Consider the following 20,434-nt stretch of genomic DNA (forward strand, 5'->3'; position numbering starts at 1 on the left):
GCAGGAGTCAATACTAGAAACAGAAGAAAAAGGAGCTGAGGGGCAGGGGTGATGCTCAGCCTGGCCAGTCTGGGGATCAGAGCTCAGTTCTGCATCACTTGTCCTCTGCTTCACACTTTGCTTAAAACCTTGACTCCATCACGTCCCCATGTGCCGTCCTGACGGCTCTGGTTGTCATCCTACATGCCCCTTGGCAGGCTCCTCTACCAAGGTGTCCACTGGGCACACTCCTGGAGTGACTGAGAGCACCGTGGTGGTGGAGAGGAGTGCCACTGACAGGCTGGGTCTCTGGGCAGGAGGGGATAACCTGTGTGGGCCTTAATATCCTCCCTGTAGAACAGTGGTGATGCCAAAGGTCCTTTCAGCTGGGACAAAAATTAAGGTGTTTTGAAGGTCCAAAGTTACTGGGCTGCTGGCCAGGGATAAGCTCCTCTTCCCACAGCGTGCCCCTCCCTAAACAAATACACCCAGGCCTGAGGCCTCATTCACCCTTCTGTCTCAGCTCAGCCCTCACCCAGCTTCAGACCCTCTTATCCAAATGCCTCTTAGTGTTTTCCTTAGACTCGCCACAGGTTTCAAGTGCCTCATGCCCTCAACGAGCTCTGCATCCACTCCCACACCTACACCACGAACTGGGCATGACTCTTGGTCAATCCTGTCAATGCCACCTCCCAGATCCCTGAGCCCATCCCTCTCTGTCCCATGGCTGCTGTTGACTTAAGAATGTCCAAATCTGTAGAAAAATTTTATGAGTTTATTAGTTTATTTGAGCCAAACACAGAAAACACCTGGAAGGAAGATCTCAACAGACTGAGAAAAATGCTTCCCAGAATGAAAGTTGACAGTTTCTTTTATGCACTTCAAATTAAGGAACATAAGAAGATTACATGGTGAGAGAAAGCAAGATGGAGACTGGATTATCAGATCCACTCTCCTGAAGGTGGTTATACCTCCAAGGGGTCTGAAAAAGGCATTTCAAAGGTATATTAACCTAGATGCAGAAGAACAATGAACAGGGCTTGCTTAAAGTGAAGATAAACCTTTTACTAAAGAAGTTATAGGCCAGAGTGTGACTACCCACCATGACCTGCCCAGTTAGGAATCCATGATCAGATCACCCTGTGAGGTTTTCGTCCACACTACCACGGAGCAGCCTCCCTCGCTGCTTGCCTCCTGACCCATCTCCCCATCTCTTCCTCAGCAGCCCTTTCTCTATATAGCACCCAGAGGTGAATTTCCAAAGTGTGTGGCTGTGCACATCACTTTAGATCACTTTAGTGGTTCCCCATTGCCCTCCCTCTGGTCTTGCCTACTCCACCTGTGCAGAGCTGGGATTTGATGCCGTTGGCAGGGAGAGCCCCCGAGGTGTGTGAGGTGTACAATGAGCGGGAGAGGGTTGTCTCCAAAGGTCAGCCTGGGTCCAGGCGGCCAGGGGAGATGTGGGGAGAACCAGGATTCAGGCATGAGAGCTGCTCTGCTGTCTTGTATAAGTGCAGTGGACAGGGCATGGTGGCTTAGAGCAGAGTGAAAATGAAACCCCACAGCTTTTAGGACAGGGACAACCTTGCCCAACCCACAGATTGGGTTGGTTATCCATTCCTCGGCCGGCCTGGCCCAATGCTTGTGTGTGGGGGGAAGCAAGCCAGTCCTGGCACAGACACTGCAAAGGAGGGCATAAACCTACACTCACAGACCGCTCGGAAAAACCGGTAAGTGGTAAAATACATCATGAGAAAAAAAAAAGAAATCCACCAAAATGTTCCTAATAACGTCTCTAGGGAATAGAACTGTGTGTTTTCTTTCTTTCTTTTTATGTTTCTGTTATCTTTCATGTTTCTGGGTTTTCTTAACTCTCTAAGATGAGACGTATTACTTTGAGAAGGAAAAAACTGACTTGGTGTTTGTTTTCCAAGGCTCACCCTGTGTCATTTGATGACCAGTATTTCTCAGGCTCAGAAAGTCTACTGGACCCCAGCCATAGCCAGAGCAGGCTGGCCCCTGCTCCCACCACCCACCTGCCTTCCCAACTTCTCTTGCTGGACTGTAAGCAGGCTGACCCGATGGCCTCCATGTCCGTGAAAGGCCCAAGGGACTCATGGGTGAGAGGACCCCTGCCAAGGGAACGCAGGTACTTATGGGTCTCTGATCTGCCTCCCTGCAGGGTGTCAGGGCAGAAGCTGGTAGCATGTGGCCCTGCCTTATTTGCTGTGCTTGAATAACCATCTCTCACACATCCCACCCCTACCTCAATACTGGTCTGGGCCACCCTTCATTCTGTTCCCAATTCACTCTCACTCTTTTATCCTCCAAAGCTCTTGGGGGTGGGGGGAGCAGGCAGCTGGCAGGGGGCGTTCTGTGGGGAATGGGAGGGCAGGAGCCTCACATGTACACTAGGAGGGCAAACATTGGCAGCTGGTTTTGTAAGCAGACCTGGGATGGGAGGATGAGGTGTGATAGCCTGCTGAAATGTGAAAGGGTTAAAGGATAATTAAAACCTGAAACTGGACAAAGGAAGTCTATACCTTAGGCCTAGTTTCTGGAACCCCTAACTACATTCTGTTAATCATAAAACTTGTAACGATGAGCTCAGACACTAACTGCCAATTTTAGCCTGTGTAACCCTGCTTGCTTGCGTGGCATGAAAAATAATCAATTGTATATAAGCTGAAAATTACTGTTTGGCCCATGAGAATACTGGCTATTGCCCATGGGAACATAGGCAATCACCCATAGGAACATAACATTCTAACAACAAGCTTTCTGCTTCTGTACTCCCCGCTTGCACACCTGACCAGTGGGTTGACAGGTAGTGAATAGGAGAGAAATAGACCTTTGTGTTTAAGATAGAATGAAGAATGGGATTTAGGGCTTAAAAACCTTGTATCTCGGCATTTCGGGGCTGCTCCTTTGGAAGGACAGCCGCCGGCTAATAAACTGCCTCTATAATCAAAACACTCAGGTTGAGTCTGGTTATTCCGGTCACAACAGAGGTAGTAGGCAACAAAATGCATCCAAAACACAAGACTGGCTAGGTGACAGGACACATGCTATTTTGGGTTCCTGGGGCTGCCCTAAGACTCTGAGCCACAGCCTTCATAGTGATCAGAGGCAGTGTGCCTCTGCAGGCTAGGTGACCACCCTGCATAGTACACAGGTTTGGGGCTCCATCCTGCCCTTTGTGGGTGCTCCCCATTCCTGGTCATTGCCTCTCTAAGCCCCGGCCCCCCGCCCGCCTCACAAAGCCACAGAGCCTCAGTTCATAAGCCCAAGGCGAGGGGTCATAAAGAAGATTCTCCTGCCAGGGCTTGAGTCATGCTCTTGAACCCAGCCCTGTTTCAGAATGGTCAGCAGAGACCAACACTGGCCAGACACTGGTAAACATGTGACCAGCCTCATGACTCACTCAGCCTCTGTAGCCTCAGTTACTTCATCTGCGAAATGGCAACAAAGAGCCTGAGAGCGGAAGTTCCTGCCCCCTCCCCACTCCGTGCAGCCCCTGCTAGGGCACAGCTCTGGCTGGGCCCCCACACAGATCCTTTACCAATTTTAACATTTTTGCCACTCTGGGCTGACAGAGAAGACACGGCTTCGGAGGCGAGGCTTCCCCCAGGACTACACAGCTGGGGATCAGGGCAGCTGATGAAGCCCACAGTCTGGGTTTTAGCGCTTTGCCCTTTAGTTGGTGTAAGACCTTGGGCAAGTGCCCTGGCCCCTCTGAGCCATCTCTCAAAGGGAGGCTGTGAGGTGGGCAGGAGCTTCACCGGCCGCTGCCCCACGTCGGCAGGTGGCGGGGATACCCCTGTCCTGCCAAGAGCTTACGCCCAGGGAGCCAGCGAGGCTGAGGGGCTCAGCGGGGCGGGGTCTGTCCCGCCCAGACAGACGCCCTCCGTGGAGGGCGTGGATGGGGCCGTTACCTTCCTGTCATGGTGGCCGCACGCTGAGCCCGGTCGCCTCCGACTCCCCGAGCCACCGCCGCCGCCGCCACCACCGAGCGCACGCCGCAGGATCTGGACAGCAGGGCGCCGCCCAAAGAAGGCCAAGTGCGGCTCCGCCCGCCGCGCTGCGGGCTCGGGACGTGGGGGCTGGGCGGGGGACAGCCCGCGGGGGCGTGCGGGGGGCAGGCGCAGGCGAGGGTCGAGACGCGCGGGCGCGGGGGCGGGGAGGGCTTGCCGCAGGCCCAAACCCGGCTCTGGGAACGCGGAGCTCGGAGCGGGCGTGTGGGTCACGTCCTCCCTCGGGCTTCGTTCGCCACCTCCTGAATTCCCCGCATAGCTTTCCTTTTAAAGGGAATGAAGTTAAAATAAACGCCCCGCCCAGCGCTCCCCGCCACTGTCCCTGCTGGGAACGGGACACTTGCGGGGGAGAATGGGAATGACAGAGATACGAGGCTGAGACCACCGCCCCTGGCCTCCAAGCCCGGACTTTCCACTGCGGCCAGGGCAGGACAGGAGATCACATTCCTCAGACGTTTCTGGGCACCGACTTTCTCCTGGGGCGCTGGGTGCCCCCAGTCCACGCAGTCCACCGCCCACCCCAGAGAGGCCAAGTAGTGGGGTGTCCCTTTGAGTCTTGAGCTTGACTCTGCATACTTAGGTACCAGGTCAGTAACCCTGCCAGGGAATGACATTTCACCCAAATCCTTGAGCAAGGCCTTCACTTAGCAAAAGGAACCTTATGATGACAAAACCATACGCGGGTGGTGGGGTGGAGAATCACGTACTCCTTGTAAACAATAATATAAACGGAGCCACTTTAAATCCCGTAGGAACTCCTTTGTACCTCTTATGTAGAAAACCTTTGGAATGTTAAAAATAGGACAAAACAACCTTTGGAATGGGACTAAAGCAACCTTGTGTCTCAAAAAGCTGTTTGCAAAGATAATAAACTTATGATTACTGGACTGCAAATTAAAAACATTGTTTAGTACTAATGTCACCATGTTAGCTTATCTGCACCAATAGAAATGCCTTCTTTCTCTCTAAGTAATTATTCTCCTTCCCTTTCTCATAAATACCCGTTGCCTTTGTCTCCTAATAGGAAAACTATTTGGGCTTCTACCTGAATTAACACTTCACAAATAGCTATTCTTTGATCTCAGGTAAACATTTGTTTGCCTCACACTTTGAAAGACCTTTATTTTTAGGTTAACACTTTTCTATGGTAAAGCGCTAATTGACAAGCTAGAGAAAAGCCATTAAAGTGACCTGGTGATAGAAAACAATTTTGGGAATCTATTCTGAGAAAATTATTAAACAAAACAAAACCCTCACTCTACCTAAGGATGGTGGTATGGAGCTTGTGATTGGAAGCAGCTCAAATATCACACTGTGGGTGGGGCTAGAGCCAGGCAGCTTGATATGTTAACTGACTGAACACCATAGGACTTCTAGTCCTGGCAATAAACAAGGACTCTCCAGAAGTAACCCACAGATAAAGTAAACTAACAGTGGAGTTCGGAAAGCTGAGTTGACAGTAACATGCAGAGCAAGAGTTACATCTGCAGAAATAAGCTTGGAAAAGGCACTGGTTCCTAAGAAGCTCTTTATCTTAAAACTTACAGGGTTTGCAGTTGTTGGTTCTTTTTGCAATTGTGTCTTAGCTGTTTCTGATGGTTGATGAAGCATAAGGGATGTATGATTTCTTGGTTCATCCACTTGTTTAGGGAGACATACTTTCCACAATCGTGGATGCAGAGGAACAGGCGTGCTGGAAGCTGTGCACCAGGAATCTACTGCCTTGCTGGATGGTTAATCGAATATTGGGGTCCTGTGGGAACCAAAGAGGATGAAAAGTAGAAAGCAGAACAGCAAAGGAACCTGCTCTCTCCCTTGAGGGGGCCCAGGCTTGCCTTCTAGCCTGAAAGCCTCCCTTTGTATGGTTGCTGAGCACATGAGGATCTGCTTGTGGCCAAACCAGATTCCTCTGCTGCTCACCCATCTGCCCAGCCTGCCTTACTCCCGAGCCACAGGCATACTCGGTTAGTGCTGGGTGGTGGCTGTGGGCATCTCTCAGCCTCTGGAGCCATGGGCCAGCCTCCTACTGTGCAGCAGAGGTCAGATTTGCAGAAAAGAGTTGACAATTGCCCAACAGTGGTCATTCATACATGCACCCACTCATCACCCATTCATTCGAGAGTATTTATGCTACACCAGCACTGGAAGTACAGCAGTGAACAAGAAGATGCACTGGAAGTACAGCAGTGAACAAGAAGATGTAAATTTGATGGCCTCATCAAATTTAGCTGGGGTGGGGAAGGTCAAGTAAACAAATACATAAACATGATTTTAGACAGAGACAAGTACTGCAAAGAAAAGGACAATGTGGAGGCTGCTTTAGAGTGAGGAGCAAAGAAGGCTTTGAAAGAGTGACATCTGAGCAAAAACCTGAACTGGGAAAAAGAGCCAGCAGAAAGAACAGCATGTGCAGTGGCCTTGAGGTGGGAATGAGCTTGGTGAAATCAAAGGTGAGAACAAAGGTGGTGTCTGGAGAACAGGGAGGTGGGGACATGGAAAATAAAAGGGAAGGTCCAGAGGCCAGAGCACCAGGGCCAAGGTAGAGTTTGGATTTCACCCTTAGAAAGGTAAGAGTCTAAACAAGCACAGACAACACTTTGACACCAACGTGGACGAATCTCAAATACGTTACTCTGAGTGAAAGAAGCCTTACTCAAAAAAGCACCTGCCCCACTTACATTAAGCTCTAGAACAGGAAAACTATGGTGGAAAAAATTCAGAATGGTGGCTACCTTGGGGTGGCAATAGGGGGGCAGGGATTTGCTGGGAAGGGGCATGAGGGAACTTTTGGGGGCGAATATTCTGTATCTTAATAGGGGTTTGGGTCACACAGGTATATGCATTTGTCAAAACTCGTGGAATATATGGGTTTGACATATACATTTCATTGTACATAAATTTTGCCTCAAAAGAAAAATAACTGTAAACAAATATTGTACTCTAGTTAATGACATGCATGCCGAAGTCCTGTAGAAAGGTACTGATGTCTGTAACTTACTTTGAACTACAATTTAAAAATCAAGATGGATTGATGGATAAGTAAAGGAATGGATAGATGAGTATAGTACAACAATTGTACAATACAGTACAACAATGGGAGAATCTAGGCGGTGAGTATCTGAGCATCATGGTAAAATTCTTTCAACTTTGCTGAATGTCTGACTTGGGTATTGATGGTGGGTGTGGGCATGATTACAAAGAGTCCAGATGACTCCCAGTTTCTCTTGCTTTGCTGCACAGTGGGCCTGTGGTGGATCAGGCGAGGATGTGTTACAGCTGAGGAGCCTTTTGCACAATCCAGGGGAAATGGCTGGTGGGGAGTGGACGTCAGGAGCAGGTCTATGGGAGTGAGAGGACCCGAACCCAGCTGGAAAGGTGAGGCAGGCTCCTGCAATTACCCACTCTCTGGAGCACCTCTCACTGTGCTTCATGCAAACAGTGCTCCCTGGAGTAGGGCACATAGCACCCTAGAGGGGAGAGTGGAGGTAACAGAGAATGGAGGCTGAGGATATTACAACTGCTTTGAGAAATCTTGCTTCCTGGGCCAAGAAATGAATAGTGGGCACTACATCCACCTCTGCACACCCACAGATAGAAAGACATTTGCTGTTTGCAAATAAATTTTTCTATTTTAAAATATGAGCATGCCCTGAGAATAGTGATCTGCTATTATACATACCATCTGAGCAGCACAAAGTGACCTTACTTCCTAGATCACCAAAGCAAAGTGAAAGGAGCTGGTGGAATCATGATCTACGAATTCTTTTCACACTTTAAGAACAAATGACAAGAGACTCAGAACTTTTTTATTCTACAAAGAACACAGAACCCTTCCTGAGAGTCTAGTCCACTTAAGGGCAGAGCTGGGCCAAGAGCTTCACAGCTTACAGTTCTTCTTCCTTTCCAAAGTTGTCCTAGCCTTGGACTTCGGAGAGGAAAATGCCGTTTCAGTCTCACCTCAGCTTTGGGACAGGCTTGCCTCAATGCACAGGTTTGGGGCAAGATGGCCTTGGAACAAGCGTGGCTGAGGACAGCTCCCTCAATTCTGTTGTACCTCAGAGCATCATGGCCTTGTCATCCGATAAGAAACCACTTGTGCACAGTGACCACAGAGCTCGTCACCTGCAGGGCCTTCAGCCTCTCTCTGCCTCTAAGCACATCTTTCCTCCATGTGTGAGGTACCGTTCCTCTTTCCCATTAGGGCAACCAGCTCACCAACCTTCCCACCAGAGCATCTCCAAACTCTGTCCAAAATAAAGATCTGCTCCCCTCACCCTTCATCCCCTAGACCCAACCTGTCCAGATTTGGTCTCACCAGCAGAAGTCCTAGCAACCAGCCAAGGTGGCCTTCCGCCACTCTCGTGCCACCTGGCTAAGGATGTGTAAGGCTAAGCCAGGAGGGTAGACCATGCTGGGGCTGTCCCCAGACCCCAACATTAGCAGCATCAGCATGATCCCTTAGAGGGCAGAAGAGGACAGCAGAAAGAATCAGGGACTAGGCCCCATGCACATACTGAGAGCAAAATGCACCACTTCGGCGCCAGGCAGTGTCTCTACCTCCTGGGCTGAATCGCCACTCCGCCTTCTGCTGTTTCCTTCCCTCAGCGCTGCCAGCAACTTCTCTGGGGAAAACAGCAGCTGCCCAGCCCGCGTGGCACTTGGAAAAGTACTGAGCAGCAGCTGAAAGTGTCCAGCCACCAAGGAACACCCAGGCATTCCAGTGTCATCTCTCCTTGGGCAGGAGGCTCGGGAGGAACTGGAGGGTTGGGCTGGAGGCTCATTAGGGTCTGGAGAGGATGGAGGAAGACCAGGAAGGAAAAGCCGGCCTCCCTGGGGATGCGCCTGCTGGGCGGGCCACTGAAAGCACATCCCCCTGCAGGGCTAGGGACCCTGGACTGCAGAACAAAAGTGACAGCTGCCCTCCCAATCCACAGAAGCCAGCAAAGGGGCAGCTGCCAGGGTGGCCTTCATCTGGCAGCCACTAAAACGAGCATTTACTAAACACCTGAGTTCATGAGCCCCTGGGAAGCCAATGTTTATAGCATGTACACGCGCCAAAAAAACGATCTCCACAAGGCATGGAAAAAAGAAACATGCAACTACTTTGAGTAACCCAGGAATAATTACTAAGATACCTTCTTGGCAGTAATTGTTTTCCCTGAAAGGAGGAAAATCTCAAGATTATTTATATTATTTTAAATTATTTTATTATCTTCTGCTATAAAAAAAAATTCATTGTATTGGGAAATGCCCAGAAATAGAAGGAAGAAAAACTGTTTTGAGTTTCACCAGCAAAAATGGACACTTCATTTCCAGTCTTATTTGTGCGTAGTTATTTTGTACACGATTGTGATCCTTTTGTGTTTGCAGTTTCAGACTGTTTCTTTACACCATAGAGTGCTTATCAGGACTGCCCAGCTCTACAGTTCCGAGGCACCATTCACGCTGAGCTATACCTAATGTCCCGGGGTCTCCCTGGACTTGTACTACTTGAGGGAGGGGCCAGCATTCATGTGCTCTATGGACACTGTTTGTATATCCAACTTGTATGAAGATAACAGTTTTATGTTTTTCAATCAAATTTTACATCCCTTGAGGTTGAAGCTGTTTACTTTTATACAACACGAGGCCAACAGAGGGATCGCTAGATATACAGCAGGCACTCAACTGTTTGTTGGAACCAGTGATTGTATTGCCATGTTTAAAATAACCTGCCTTCATATTATGAATAAGCTATGCACCAGAATGTAAATTCTCCAAAACAGACTCTTGCCTTGTTCACTGCTCTTTCCTGGGAACTGAGAGACAGGGCTCTACTCAGAGAAGTTACTCAGTAAATATTTATTAAATGAACATTGTTTTAAACATTCTTGGTAGTTTAATACTCATATGATGAGCAGCCTAAATGTAGAATTAGTATCATACTCCTGTTGTATCTCAAATATGACTTTACTCAGCACATCTATTCCTGAAGTGAATTTGTATAAATAAAAAAAGTTTTTTGCACCTAAGAAATCTATAACTTGAAGAAACAATGGAAAGTATTCTTTTAAAAATGGAATCTGTTTAAAAAACTAATCATGCTCAAACTCATTTTACATATTCCATACTTTTATGGTATATACTAGTCTGCCATTTGCCCCAAGAGAGGCAGGTCTGGGGATCCCCAAAACACAGTCATTTGAACTGGCACTAATGTTCCTCCATTAATGTACATTTGCAAAGGGCTGACTACCTATGGGGAGGACTAAGGCCTCAAACGGGCGCTACCCAGAGAAGATGCAATTCCACCAACACATCTATTAATTAGGGTCCAGTTCATCGGTATGAAGTGCCAAGCATGAGGGTGCCAACAAAAGGTTGTTGCCCTAGTCTAATGCCAACAGAAATCGCCAATCTGGAGTGCCATAAAAGGAGAAACTTTATTCAGGTAAAGACTCAGCAACCCAGGAAAAGCAGCCTCTGGTGCAAATCACAAGTGCGCTCCTGAGACAAAGGGGAGGCCCGCTTTTATAAATGTCCTGCCTTAGTTCCTGACTGGTCCAATTTTATGCAAATGAGGGAACCAAATCTGCACAGTTTGATTGGTCCAAATAGCACTGGCCTGATTAGTTGGAATCATGCATTCTGACTGGTTGTTATGGAGATACTCTGATTGTTCAGTAAAGATGCAAGTGAAAATATAGCTGTATATTTCCAATTGGTCAGAGCAGATCTCAGCCCACTGGTTAGAAGATGATTCCAGGAACTCCTTTATAAGGGTCAGCTCAGCTGGCAGGAAGACAGTGCAAGAGGCTGGCAGCTTAGTCTGTGGCTTTTACCTGAAATGCAGACTGCATTTAAAATTTTCTAAAACAGAAAAAAATTACTAAGACATTTGTACCCAGCCAAGATGAAGTTGCAGGAACCAGACAAAATATATGAAATAACACAAAATACATAAAACAGTTATTTTCAAGATACTGAACATCAGGCAATAAAGCACAGTTATCCATAAAGGACAGGAAATGAACAAGTGAACCCTATGATTGCCCCAGCTTCAAAAGGCCTTCACTCAGAAAAGAGGAATCCAGATGGACTGAGCAGATTCCCTGAATTAAACAGATAGAGCTGGAAGTCCAGGGAGATCGAGGCAGCTAGACTTCACAGAACTGGATACTAGAAAGGAAAAGTCTGCACAGAGAGAACTCCAAAGATCTCTAGAGGGTCTCCCACAAGTATTCAAATGAGTACTGATAAGCATATGCATGTAAGGAAACTGCTCCAGGCCAGGAAAGAACCACCTGAAAGAATGTGAGGGAACAGTACCTGGCACTCACACAGAGCCAAGAATAAAACCTGTTTCCACCAGCCGGATTGGGAAATCCCAGGATAGAAGAATAGAAACTATGCAAACTGAACACGGAGGGGTAAACTAAAAAAAAAAAAAAAAAAAAAAAAAAGAAGTGAACCTCAGGGACCTGTAACATTATCATAAAATGATAAAATGTCAACACTAGTAGACTGTACCTAAGTATATATAACTTTTTAAAGCGACCACTAAAAAATCTATACAAAGACATACAGCAAAAATACTACAGATTAATCAAAATGGAATTCTAAAAAATGTTCAAAGGTTACATAAGGAGGCAGGATAAAAAGGATCATCCATTGATACACACAACAAATTGGACATATCTCAAGGGCATTATGCCAAGTAACAAAAAAGCCAATCTTAAAATATTACATACTGTATGATTCCATTCATATAACATCCTTGAGATAACAAAATTATAGAAATGGAAAACAGTGGTTGCCAGGTTTTGGGAATGGTTGGGGCAGGGGGTGAGTGTAACCAAAAAGTAATTTTCTGATCCATTAACATGGGTCATCTTTCAATTTATTTAGATTTGCTTTAATTTCATTGAACAATGTTTTGTAATTTTCAGTGTACAAGTCGTACACTTTTTTAGATAGTTTATTCCTAAGTATTTTATTCTTTTTAATGTAATTGCAAATGGAATTGTTTTCTTAATTTCCTTTAGATTTTTCATTGCCAGTGTATAGAAATACAGTTGGCCCTTGAACAACATGGGTTTGAACAGTGTGGGTTCATCTAAATGCAGATTTTTTTCAATAAATATTTTGAAAAAAATTTTGAAGATTTGTGACAATACAGAAAAGGTTAAGAAAAAGTTAGGTTTGTCATGAATGCATAAAATATATGTAGATATTGGTTTACTTTATCGTTCACTATCATAAAATATACATGAATCTATTGTAAAAAGTTAAAATTTATCAAAACGTATCCACACAAATCTTACAGACTATACATGGTGCTGTGTGCAGTTGAGAGAAATGTAAACTAACATAAAAATGCAGTATTAAATAATAACTGCAAAATAGGCAGAGGACCTGAACAGACACTTCTCCCTAAAGTATGTACAAATGGCCAACAAATATTTGAAAGGATGCTCAACATCGCTAGCTATTAGGGCAATGCAAATCAAAACCACAATGAGATACCATCTCACACCTGTTAGAATAGCTATAATCAACAGGACAAGTACTAACAAATGTTGGAGAGGATGTGGAGAAAAAGGAACCCTCATACACTGCTGGTGGGACTGCAAATTGGTACAGCCACTATGGAAAACAGTATGGAGGTTCCTCAAAAAACTAAGAATTGATCTACCATATGATCCAACTATCCCTCTACTGGGTATTTACCCCAAAGACTTGAAAACCCATATCCAAAAAGATATTTGCACACCGATGTTCATAGCAGCATTATTCACGGTGGCCAGGACATGGAAGCAATCGAGGTGTTCTACGATAGGTGATTGGCTAAAGAAGCTGTGGTATATATATACAATGGGATATTACTCAGCCATAAGAAGAGATGAAATTCTGCCATTTGTGACAACATGGATGGACCTCGAGATAATCATGCTAAGCGAAATAAGCCACGTTGAAAATCACATGATATCACTTAAATGTGGGATATAAATCTAAATGCAACAAATGAGCAGGACAAACAAACATAGACTCATGGACATGGAATATAAACTAGTGGTTACTAGAGGACTATAGACTAGTGGTTACTAGTGGGGTAGAGGAGGACAGGGAGGTATACGGAGTAAAGGAGGTCAAATACAGGGTTTAGGGTGAGGGTGAAGTGGGTAAAGGGGATCAAATATATGGTAGCTGAAGGAAACTGGACTTTGGGTTGTAAACACACAATAGAATATACAGACGTCAAATCATAATGTACATCTGAAAATTATATAATTGTATTAACCAAAGTAACCCCAATAAATTAATTAAAAATTTTTAAAAAAATAAAATTAGGAAACCATATTTTGCTGGCATTAAATTCTCCAGCTTTATACACTTCAGCTTCCTTTTGCTTACTTAAATAAGCAAACAATATGCTATATAATGACTTCACTTTTTCTGGAATCATATTAGAGTCATTAGGTATGCCTTTTTTTATAGCAATCCCGCACCCACATAAAAGCTGCATTTTCAATATGAGATAAAAAGGTATTTAGCAAAAAGAGCAAGATTTCCACATCTGCCAGCATAGTTGCAGCGGTGACTTCATAAATTTCTCTCTCTCTCTTTTTTTTAATAATGATCCTTACACTGGATTTATTTATCTTGAAATGGCAGGCAACTGCAGCTGCAGGCCTCAATCTATAGTACATAGTAAACAATTCAACTTTTTTTGTAATGTCATAACTTTTCTCTACTTCTTAGGAGCACTTCCAGCATTACTAGTGTCTCTTCATATGGGTTCTATGGTGTTATTCAAGGTTTATAATGTTGCTCTAAACACATTGAAAAATACATGAGAACTGTGAGAGATCACTTTTTACTGTGATAAATAGCTTACCAGAGGGACGAACTCCTCATGCAGAGATAAGGGTCACACGGCATTTAAGAGGATACTTATAACACTGAGTTCATTGCAATAGCAACGGGAGGTGGCTACTTAATTATTACAGTAGTGTAGTGTGTACTACAGTTAATTTTATGCAGTTATTATTGTTACTTTTTTACACTTTAACAGTAAGGCACATATATATTTATATTTTCTGTTCACCTCCCATAGTTAGATTTCTTTCTGTCACCACATATTTGATCCCCTTTACTCTGTCTACCTCCCCCCTTTCCCCACCCCTTACCCTCTGGTACCACTAATCTATAGTCCATGTCCATAAGTCTCTGTTTCTTTATCCTGTTCATTTGGCTTATTTCGCTTAGTATGATTATCTCGAGGTCCATCCATGTTGTCACAAATGGCAGAATTTCATCTCTTCTTATGGCTGAGTAATATCCCATTGTATATATATACCACAGCTTCTTTAGCCAATCACCTATCGTAGAACACCTCGATTGCTTCCATGTCCTGGCCACCGTGAATAATGCTGCTATGAACATCGGTGTGCAAATATCTTTTTGGATATGGGTTTTCAAGTCTTTGGGGTAAATACCCAGTAGAGGGATAGTTGGATCATATGGTAGATCAATTCTTAGTTTTTTGAGGAACCTCCATACTGTTTTCCATAGTGGCTGTACCAATTTGCAGTCCCACCAGCAGTGTATGAGGGTTCCTTTTTCTCCACATCCTCTCCAACATTTGTTAGTACTTGTCCTGTTGATTATAGCTATTCTAACAGGTGTGAGATGGTATCTCATTGTGGTTTTGATTTGCATTGCCCTAATAGCTAGCGATGTTGAGCATCCTTTCAAATATTTGTTGGCCATTTGTACATACTTTAGGGAGAAGTGTCTGTTCAGGTCCTCTGCTCATTTTTTGATTGGATCATTTATTTTTTGTTGTCATTGAGTTGGGTTTCCTAATTTTAGAAAGAGGTTTGACTTAAAAAATGTCAAGATAACAGGAGAAGCAGATTCTACTTCAAGAGGCAGCAGACAATTTCCCACACACCAAGAGGCAGCAGACAATTTCCCACACACCATTAAGAAAATAATTAAAGAGGAATATCTGCCTTAACATGTTTCTAATGCAGACTACAGTGCCTATTTTGAGGAGAAAAAGCTAAAGGACATTTATTAGTAAGAAAGAGAAACGAGCACCAGGATTTCAGGCAGGAATGGATAGGCTAACTTTACTGTTCTGTGCAAATGCAGTCTCATTTATAGTCAGGACTGCCCTTGTCTATAAAGCTGCTAACACTGAGCATTGAAGGGAAAAGATAGACACCACCTGCCAGTCTTTTGATTGTACAACAAGAAGGACTGGACGATGAGAACAGTTTTTCTGCATTGGTTCCGTCAATGCTTTGTCCCTGAAGTCAGGAAGTACCTTGCAAGTGAGGGTCTGTACAATAACAAAAAGTTGTTTTGATATTGTACAATGCCCCTGACCACCCAGAATCCCATGAGCTCAAAATAAAGGCCCCCAAACGCAAAGTCTCTAATTCAGCCTCTAAATCAGGGAGGCATAAGGACCTTTAAGGCTCATTACACACAGTACTCCATGGAAAAGATTATCAACGCTATGGAAGAGAACTCCGATAGAGCATTATGAAAGCCTGAAAGGATACCATCATTGTTATAGAAAAATCCATGAAAGCCATCAAGCTCAAAAAAATAAATTCCTGCTGGAGAAAACTGTGTCCGGATGTTAGGAATGACTTCACAGGATTTACAACAGAGCCAGTCAAGGTGGGGGTGAATTGTTTCAAGATATGGATCTTGAGGAATTCAAGATCTAATAGATGCTACATCAGAGGAACTAACAGATGACTTGATAGAGATGAGTGCTTCTGAACCAGTGCCAGATGCTGAGGAAGACATCCTAGAAGAAGCAGCGCCAGAAAACAAACTGACATCAGACAATCTGGCAGAAGCATTCTGAAAGTTCAAGAATGCCTTTGACTTCTTTTATAGTATGGACCTTCTATGAAATGGGCACTGAAACCAGAATAAATGGTGGAAGAAGAAAACCATATAGAAACACTTTTAGAGAAATGGAAAGGCAAAAATGACAGAAATTACACTGAGTGTGCCTGCCTCTTTTGCCACCCCTTCCACTCTCTCTACCTCCTCTCCCTCTGCCACCCTTAAGAAAGCAGGATCAACCTCTTCTCTCCCTCAACATGAAGAGAATGAGGATAAAGACCTTTATCATGATCCACTTCCACTTAATGAATAGTAAATAATCATCATGCCAGACACTTTAACTTATCTGCTGTATATGTGTGTGTCTTTGTGTGAAAATATAATAACTTTATAGTAATAACTTCATAATTACATTACCACACAGTATACTTCTTATAATTGGAGAAACTGTGTATCTGCCTATCATCACAGGTAAGTGGATTTTTAAAAAATGTAACAATGTTTCTAGTAGTGTATTATGAATATGACTGTAATCTTGTATGTAATAAAAATTTCATAATAATTCATTCATTAGTGTACAGTCCAGGCAACTATGAAGCAATTGTATTGATTACACTAACTATCATAAAGCAATCCTATCGCTGCTTCTTCATTATCAATGCATAAATCATTATACCCGTAAATAAATAAACATTTATTTTTCACATTATATTTTCATTTTTGATGTCTAGTGTAATACATATAACATTACAGTGGTTTGTTTCATATAAGACAACACCAATATAGGTAAAAGAGGGGCTATGTAGCAAACCTGACAAACTCAAGGGGCTACTTGGCAGTCCTGACAAGCTCAGTGAACAAAAGTAATCAAAGAAGATGGCCTGATCATAAATTCCTTACTGGGCAGGTCATGGTGACCTGGGCTTTAGCTTCCTTAGCAAAGGACAGTCTTTATCTTTAGCAGCCCTATCCATCGTTCTTATACATCTAGGATAACTTACCTTTGACATGTCAGAGTAATTTTCTTTTTCAGACCCCTCAAAGGCACAACTGCCAGCACCAGAACACTAATGCACCAGAGCACAAGACCACAAGACCCCTCACTGTTATCTAGTGCCCGAATACCACTCTATTTACTGTTAATGTTAAATGTTAACTCTCCTGTCCCACCAATGTAAAATAAGTATGTACCTCTCCATTTTGCTTATCCAGTCCTAGAGATTTCCCTGCTTTGCTTTCTCCCTTAAACTACCACCATTGTATTTTATGTAACCTTTACACATTCTCCTTTGATTCTAAATGTATAAAATAAACTGCAAAACTGCCATTCTCCAATGCATTTTCTCAATCATTTGAGATTTCGCTTCTGGGTCAGCACTCAAAATTTGGCTCAAATAAACTCATAACATTCTTCTATAGGTGTGGATGTATTTTTCATTGACATTTACTTGGCATAGCCTGCAGGATTACTAAGAAGCCCACTCAGGACCATCTGGCAGACTTGGACCAGTAGATACCAGCAGGCGCCCACTGTGTCCCACATTGGGTAAACTTGGGTGAGTTTTCTCTTGGAATCCCAGACCTCTCTGCTTTAAGTAGCAGGTCCCTGACTTTATTTGAGCTGTTCTTAGAAAATCCTCGAGGTGGCACTAAAGGATAGGGTTGAGATAACCCAGGGAAAGGAGAAAATGGGCTGCTGATTTTAATTTTGGCTTTTCCATTGGAATTGCTTACTGAGAGCCTGAACGAAATCTTTGCTAAGTCCTTTAGCTCTGAAGAAAAAGGACATTTACTCCGCTAGCCCAAATCCTGGGGGTATTCTTAGGTAACTAAGAATTTTCATAGAGGTGCCTAAGAAAAATTTCCTCTCAGGCGTGGTGGTCCTATAGGAATATTCACCACATTAATTAATATTTGGCTCATCCAGGAGGTGCATATAAAGGCTGGCGACAGTTCTCTGAGCCCTCATGGCTGTATTTGGCAGCCAGGGGGAGAAATTAAGACATGTAAGAGAGTTCAAACAACTGGGGAGGTGACAGCCCCTTGGAATTCAACCCATAAGCATCACACTTCAACCCACCATGTAATATCCCTAGAAGTCTGTTCAGTCTCTACGGATCTCAATATAACACTAAAATTAACATGGAGAATCATGCCTCCAAGGCCAACAAACCCCAAGATGGTCAGCCTCCCATTAATACTCCCGCAGGTTTTCTGTATAATTCGTATAGAGCCTTTATTTGCAAGTATATACAAAAATGGGGAGACTTGACTTAAAAAGATCTCAGCTTAAGATGGCTGAAATGAGGATCCTTTGATCCTTTTTCTGTGTGCACAATTAGAAAAAGTCAACTCTAAAAGTACACTGAATGAAAAAATAAATTAATTAATAAAATTACACTGAATGAATGGAAAGCTTACCTTGATTGGAAAATAGAAGCCTCTCAATGAGGCACAAATAGATTTTCTTCTCTCCAGGAAGTGAATGAGATAATTTTAGAAACTGTCTCTAACTAAGGAAGGCTTCCTAAGCTGCTCAATGCTAATGCCCCACTTTACCCCTTCTCCAACTGCCCCAGTATATCCTTTACTTTCTGAGCTACCTTGTCAGGACTTGCCCTCCCTTCCTCCTCCCCCTTCCCTCTCCCCTGCACCACTCCCTACTGTCCTAGGGAAAATTAAGGATACAGAGCCAGACCAGGATAGACCAGAAAAGAAAAACAAAACAAAACAAAACAGAAATTCTGGTAGTTCCCTTTAGAAAAAAGCCAGTCTCAGGCAAAGGGGAACCAGCAATTACTTACTCTCCTTGGACTAGAACAGAATTAAGGAATCTAACTAAAAATTTTCCCAATCCTCGCCATGACCCTGTTGGATTCAAAAAGGAATTTGATTTAACTGTTAGAACATATGATCTTGGCCATTCTGACCTATTATAACTAATACACCTATTGGTTTCTGAGAGCAAAGCAGCAGAATAGCTAAGTTAAGGTTATCTGGGAAACTCCTATAGTGGATTAAAAAAACAAAAAACAAAAAACAAACAAACAAACAAACAAAAACAAAGAGAAACAAACTAGGGGAAGTACAGAGAATTATCCCACTGGCTTTACCACACCATCCCTGAGATTTTCCCTCAGAAAATGGACTGGACTAAAATCCAGCAGTGTAAGCAAAGACCTAATGAAACTGTACTTGATTCCTTTGAATGTTTTGAGAAAACTTACAAACAACATTCAGAATGGTCTCCAGACAGTTTTAAGGAACATCAGAGTGATCCATTGCTCAATTCAGCATTTCTGGAAGGATCAGATGAGGACCTTATAACTCTCTGGCTGATCAATTATCTAAAACTATCAAAAAGAAAGAAAAATATAAAGTTACTAAAATCACGAATTTACAGCTCCAGCAATTAAGCAATCAGGTCAAACCTCCCCAACAGCCTTTTCAACAAGGGGGAAAAGGAGTCTGCTTTACTGTAAAAAGTCAGGTAATCTTAGGAAGGATTGCAGAAAACTTAAATGGGATATTCTCCTTACCAATACTTTAGGAAAAACCGAAACTACCATAAAAAGGGAAACTACTACTTCTGGGGCTACTTTATCTGTTCTTAACCCGACTCAATTAAGTTGCCATCTCTCTCAGAGTAAAGCTTTTGTACAAATGGTAAGAATAGCCAATCAACCAATATCTGTTTTTAAATCAGAACCTATTTCCTAGGGAATGTTACGGGGAGATATATATTTTTTTACTAGTCAAATCTACCCCAATTCACCTGATAAGTTCAGACTTTCTTGAAACCTGATGCCCAATATCCTTTTCTCAGAAGGGCAAAATGTATTTAGAACTAAGTAAATCAGACACTAAACCAATTGAGAAAATAATGATTTTAAAGGAACCTCCGCAAGAGGAAACTACTTTTGAGACCAAAACACTTGCTGCAGGACGTTCCTATGGAACTCTGGACCCTTTCCTGTACAGACGCTGACAAGACTAACTCAGCCACTCCTATAAAAATAACTATTGACAATATTTTGGCTCCACTTAATATTCATTAATATCCTTTAAGACCTGAAGCACTAGCTGAAATTAAGCCCATTATACTGGATTACTTTCAAGGAGGGCTTTATAATTTCGTATATGAGCCCTTGTAATTCTTTTTTATTTTTCTTTTTTTTTTTTTATGCCTACAGCACCTGGTCTTCCTAGGTGATCTCCCATCCAAGTACTAACCAGGCCCGACCCCACTTAGCTTCCAAGATCAGATGGGTCGGGTGTGTTCAGAGTAGCATGGCTGTAGGTGAGCCCCTGTAATTCTATCCTTCTAATAAAGAAACCCAGCGGGAAAGGATGGAGACTTACACAGAATCTCAGAGCTATAAACAAAATAGTTGTTCCCGGACATCCCGTGGTTCCAAACCTACACACTCTATTATCAAGCAATTCCTGTGGACTTCCAATATTATTTCAGTGATAGGTTTGTGTAGTGCCTTTTTCAGCATTCATGTAGAAAAGGACAGTCAAAATCTCTTTGCCTTCACCTGGGAAGATAGCCAATTTACTTAAAT

At 43.5% G+C, this 20,434-nt stretch overlaps 1 protein-coding gene and 1 pseudogene across 1 annotated transcript in view; both read right to left on the bottom strand.

The window, feature by feature from the left end:
- LIMS2 (LIM zinc finger domain containing 2) overlaps positions 1-4,267 on the bottom strand; it is a 42,435-nt gene extending 38,168 nt beyond the window's left edge. The window contains exon 1 of the mRNA XM_011363663.2: positions 3,915-4,267. Within this exon, the coding sequence (XP_011361965.1) occupies positions 3,915-3,925 (11 nt within the window). The 5' untranslated portion in view covers positions 3,926-4,267. The remainder of the gene's footprint in view (positions 1-3,914) is intronic.
- Positions 4,268-20,050: 15,783 nt separating this feature from the next.
- LOC111742161 lies at positions 20,051-20,168 on the bottom strand (annotated as a pseudogene).
- Positions 20,169-20,434: the final 266 nt, after the last annotated feature.

Source organism: Pteropus vampyrus, unplaced genomic scaffold (assembly GCF_000151845.1).
Source record: "Pteropus vampyrus isolate Shadow unplaced genomic scaffold, Pvam_2.0 Scaffold87, whole genome shotgun sequence".
NCBI classification, from domain to species: domain Eukaryota; kingdom Metazoa; phylum Chordata; class Mammalia; order Chiroptera; family Pteropodidae; genus Pteropus; species Pteropus vampyrus.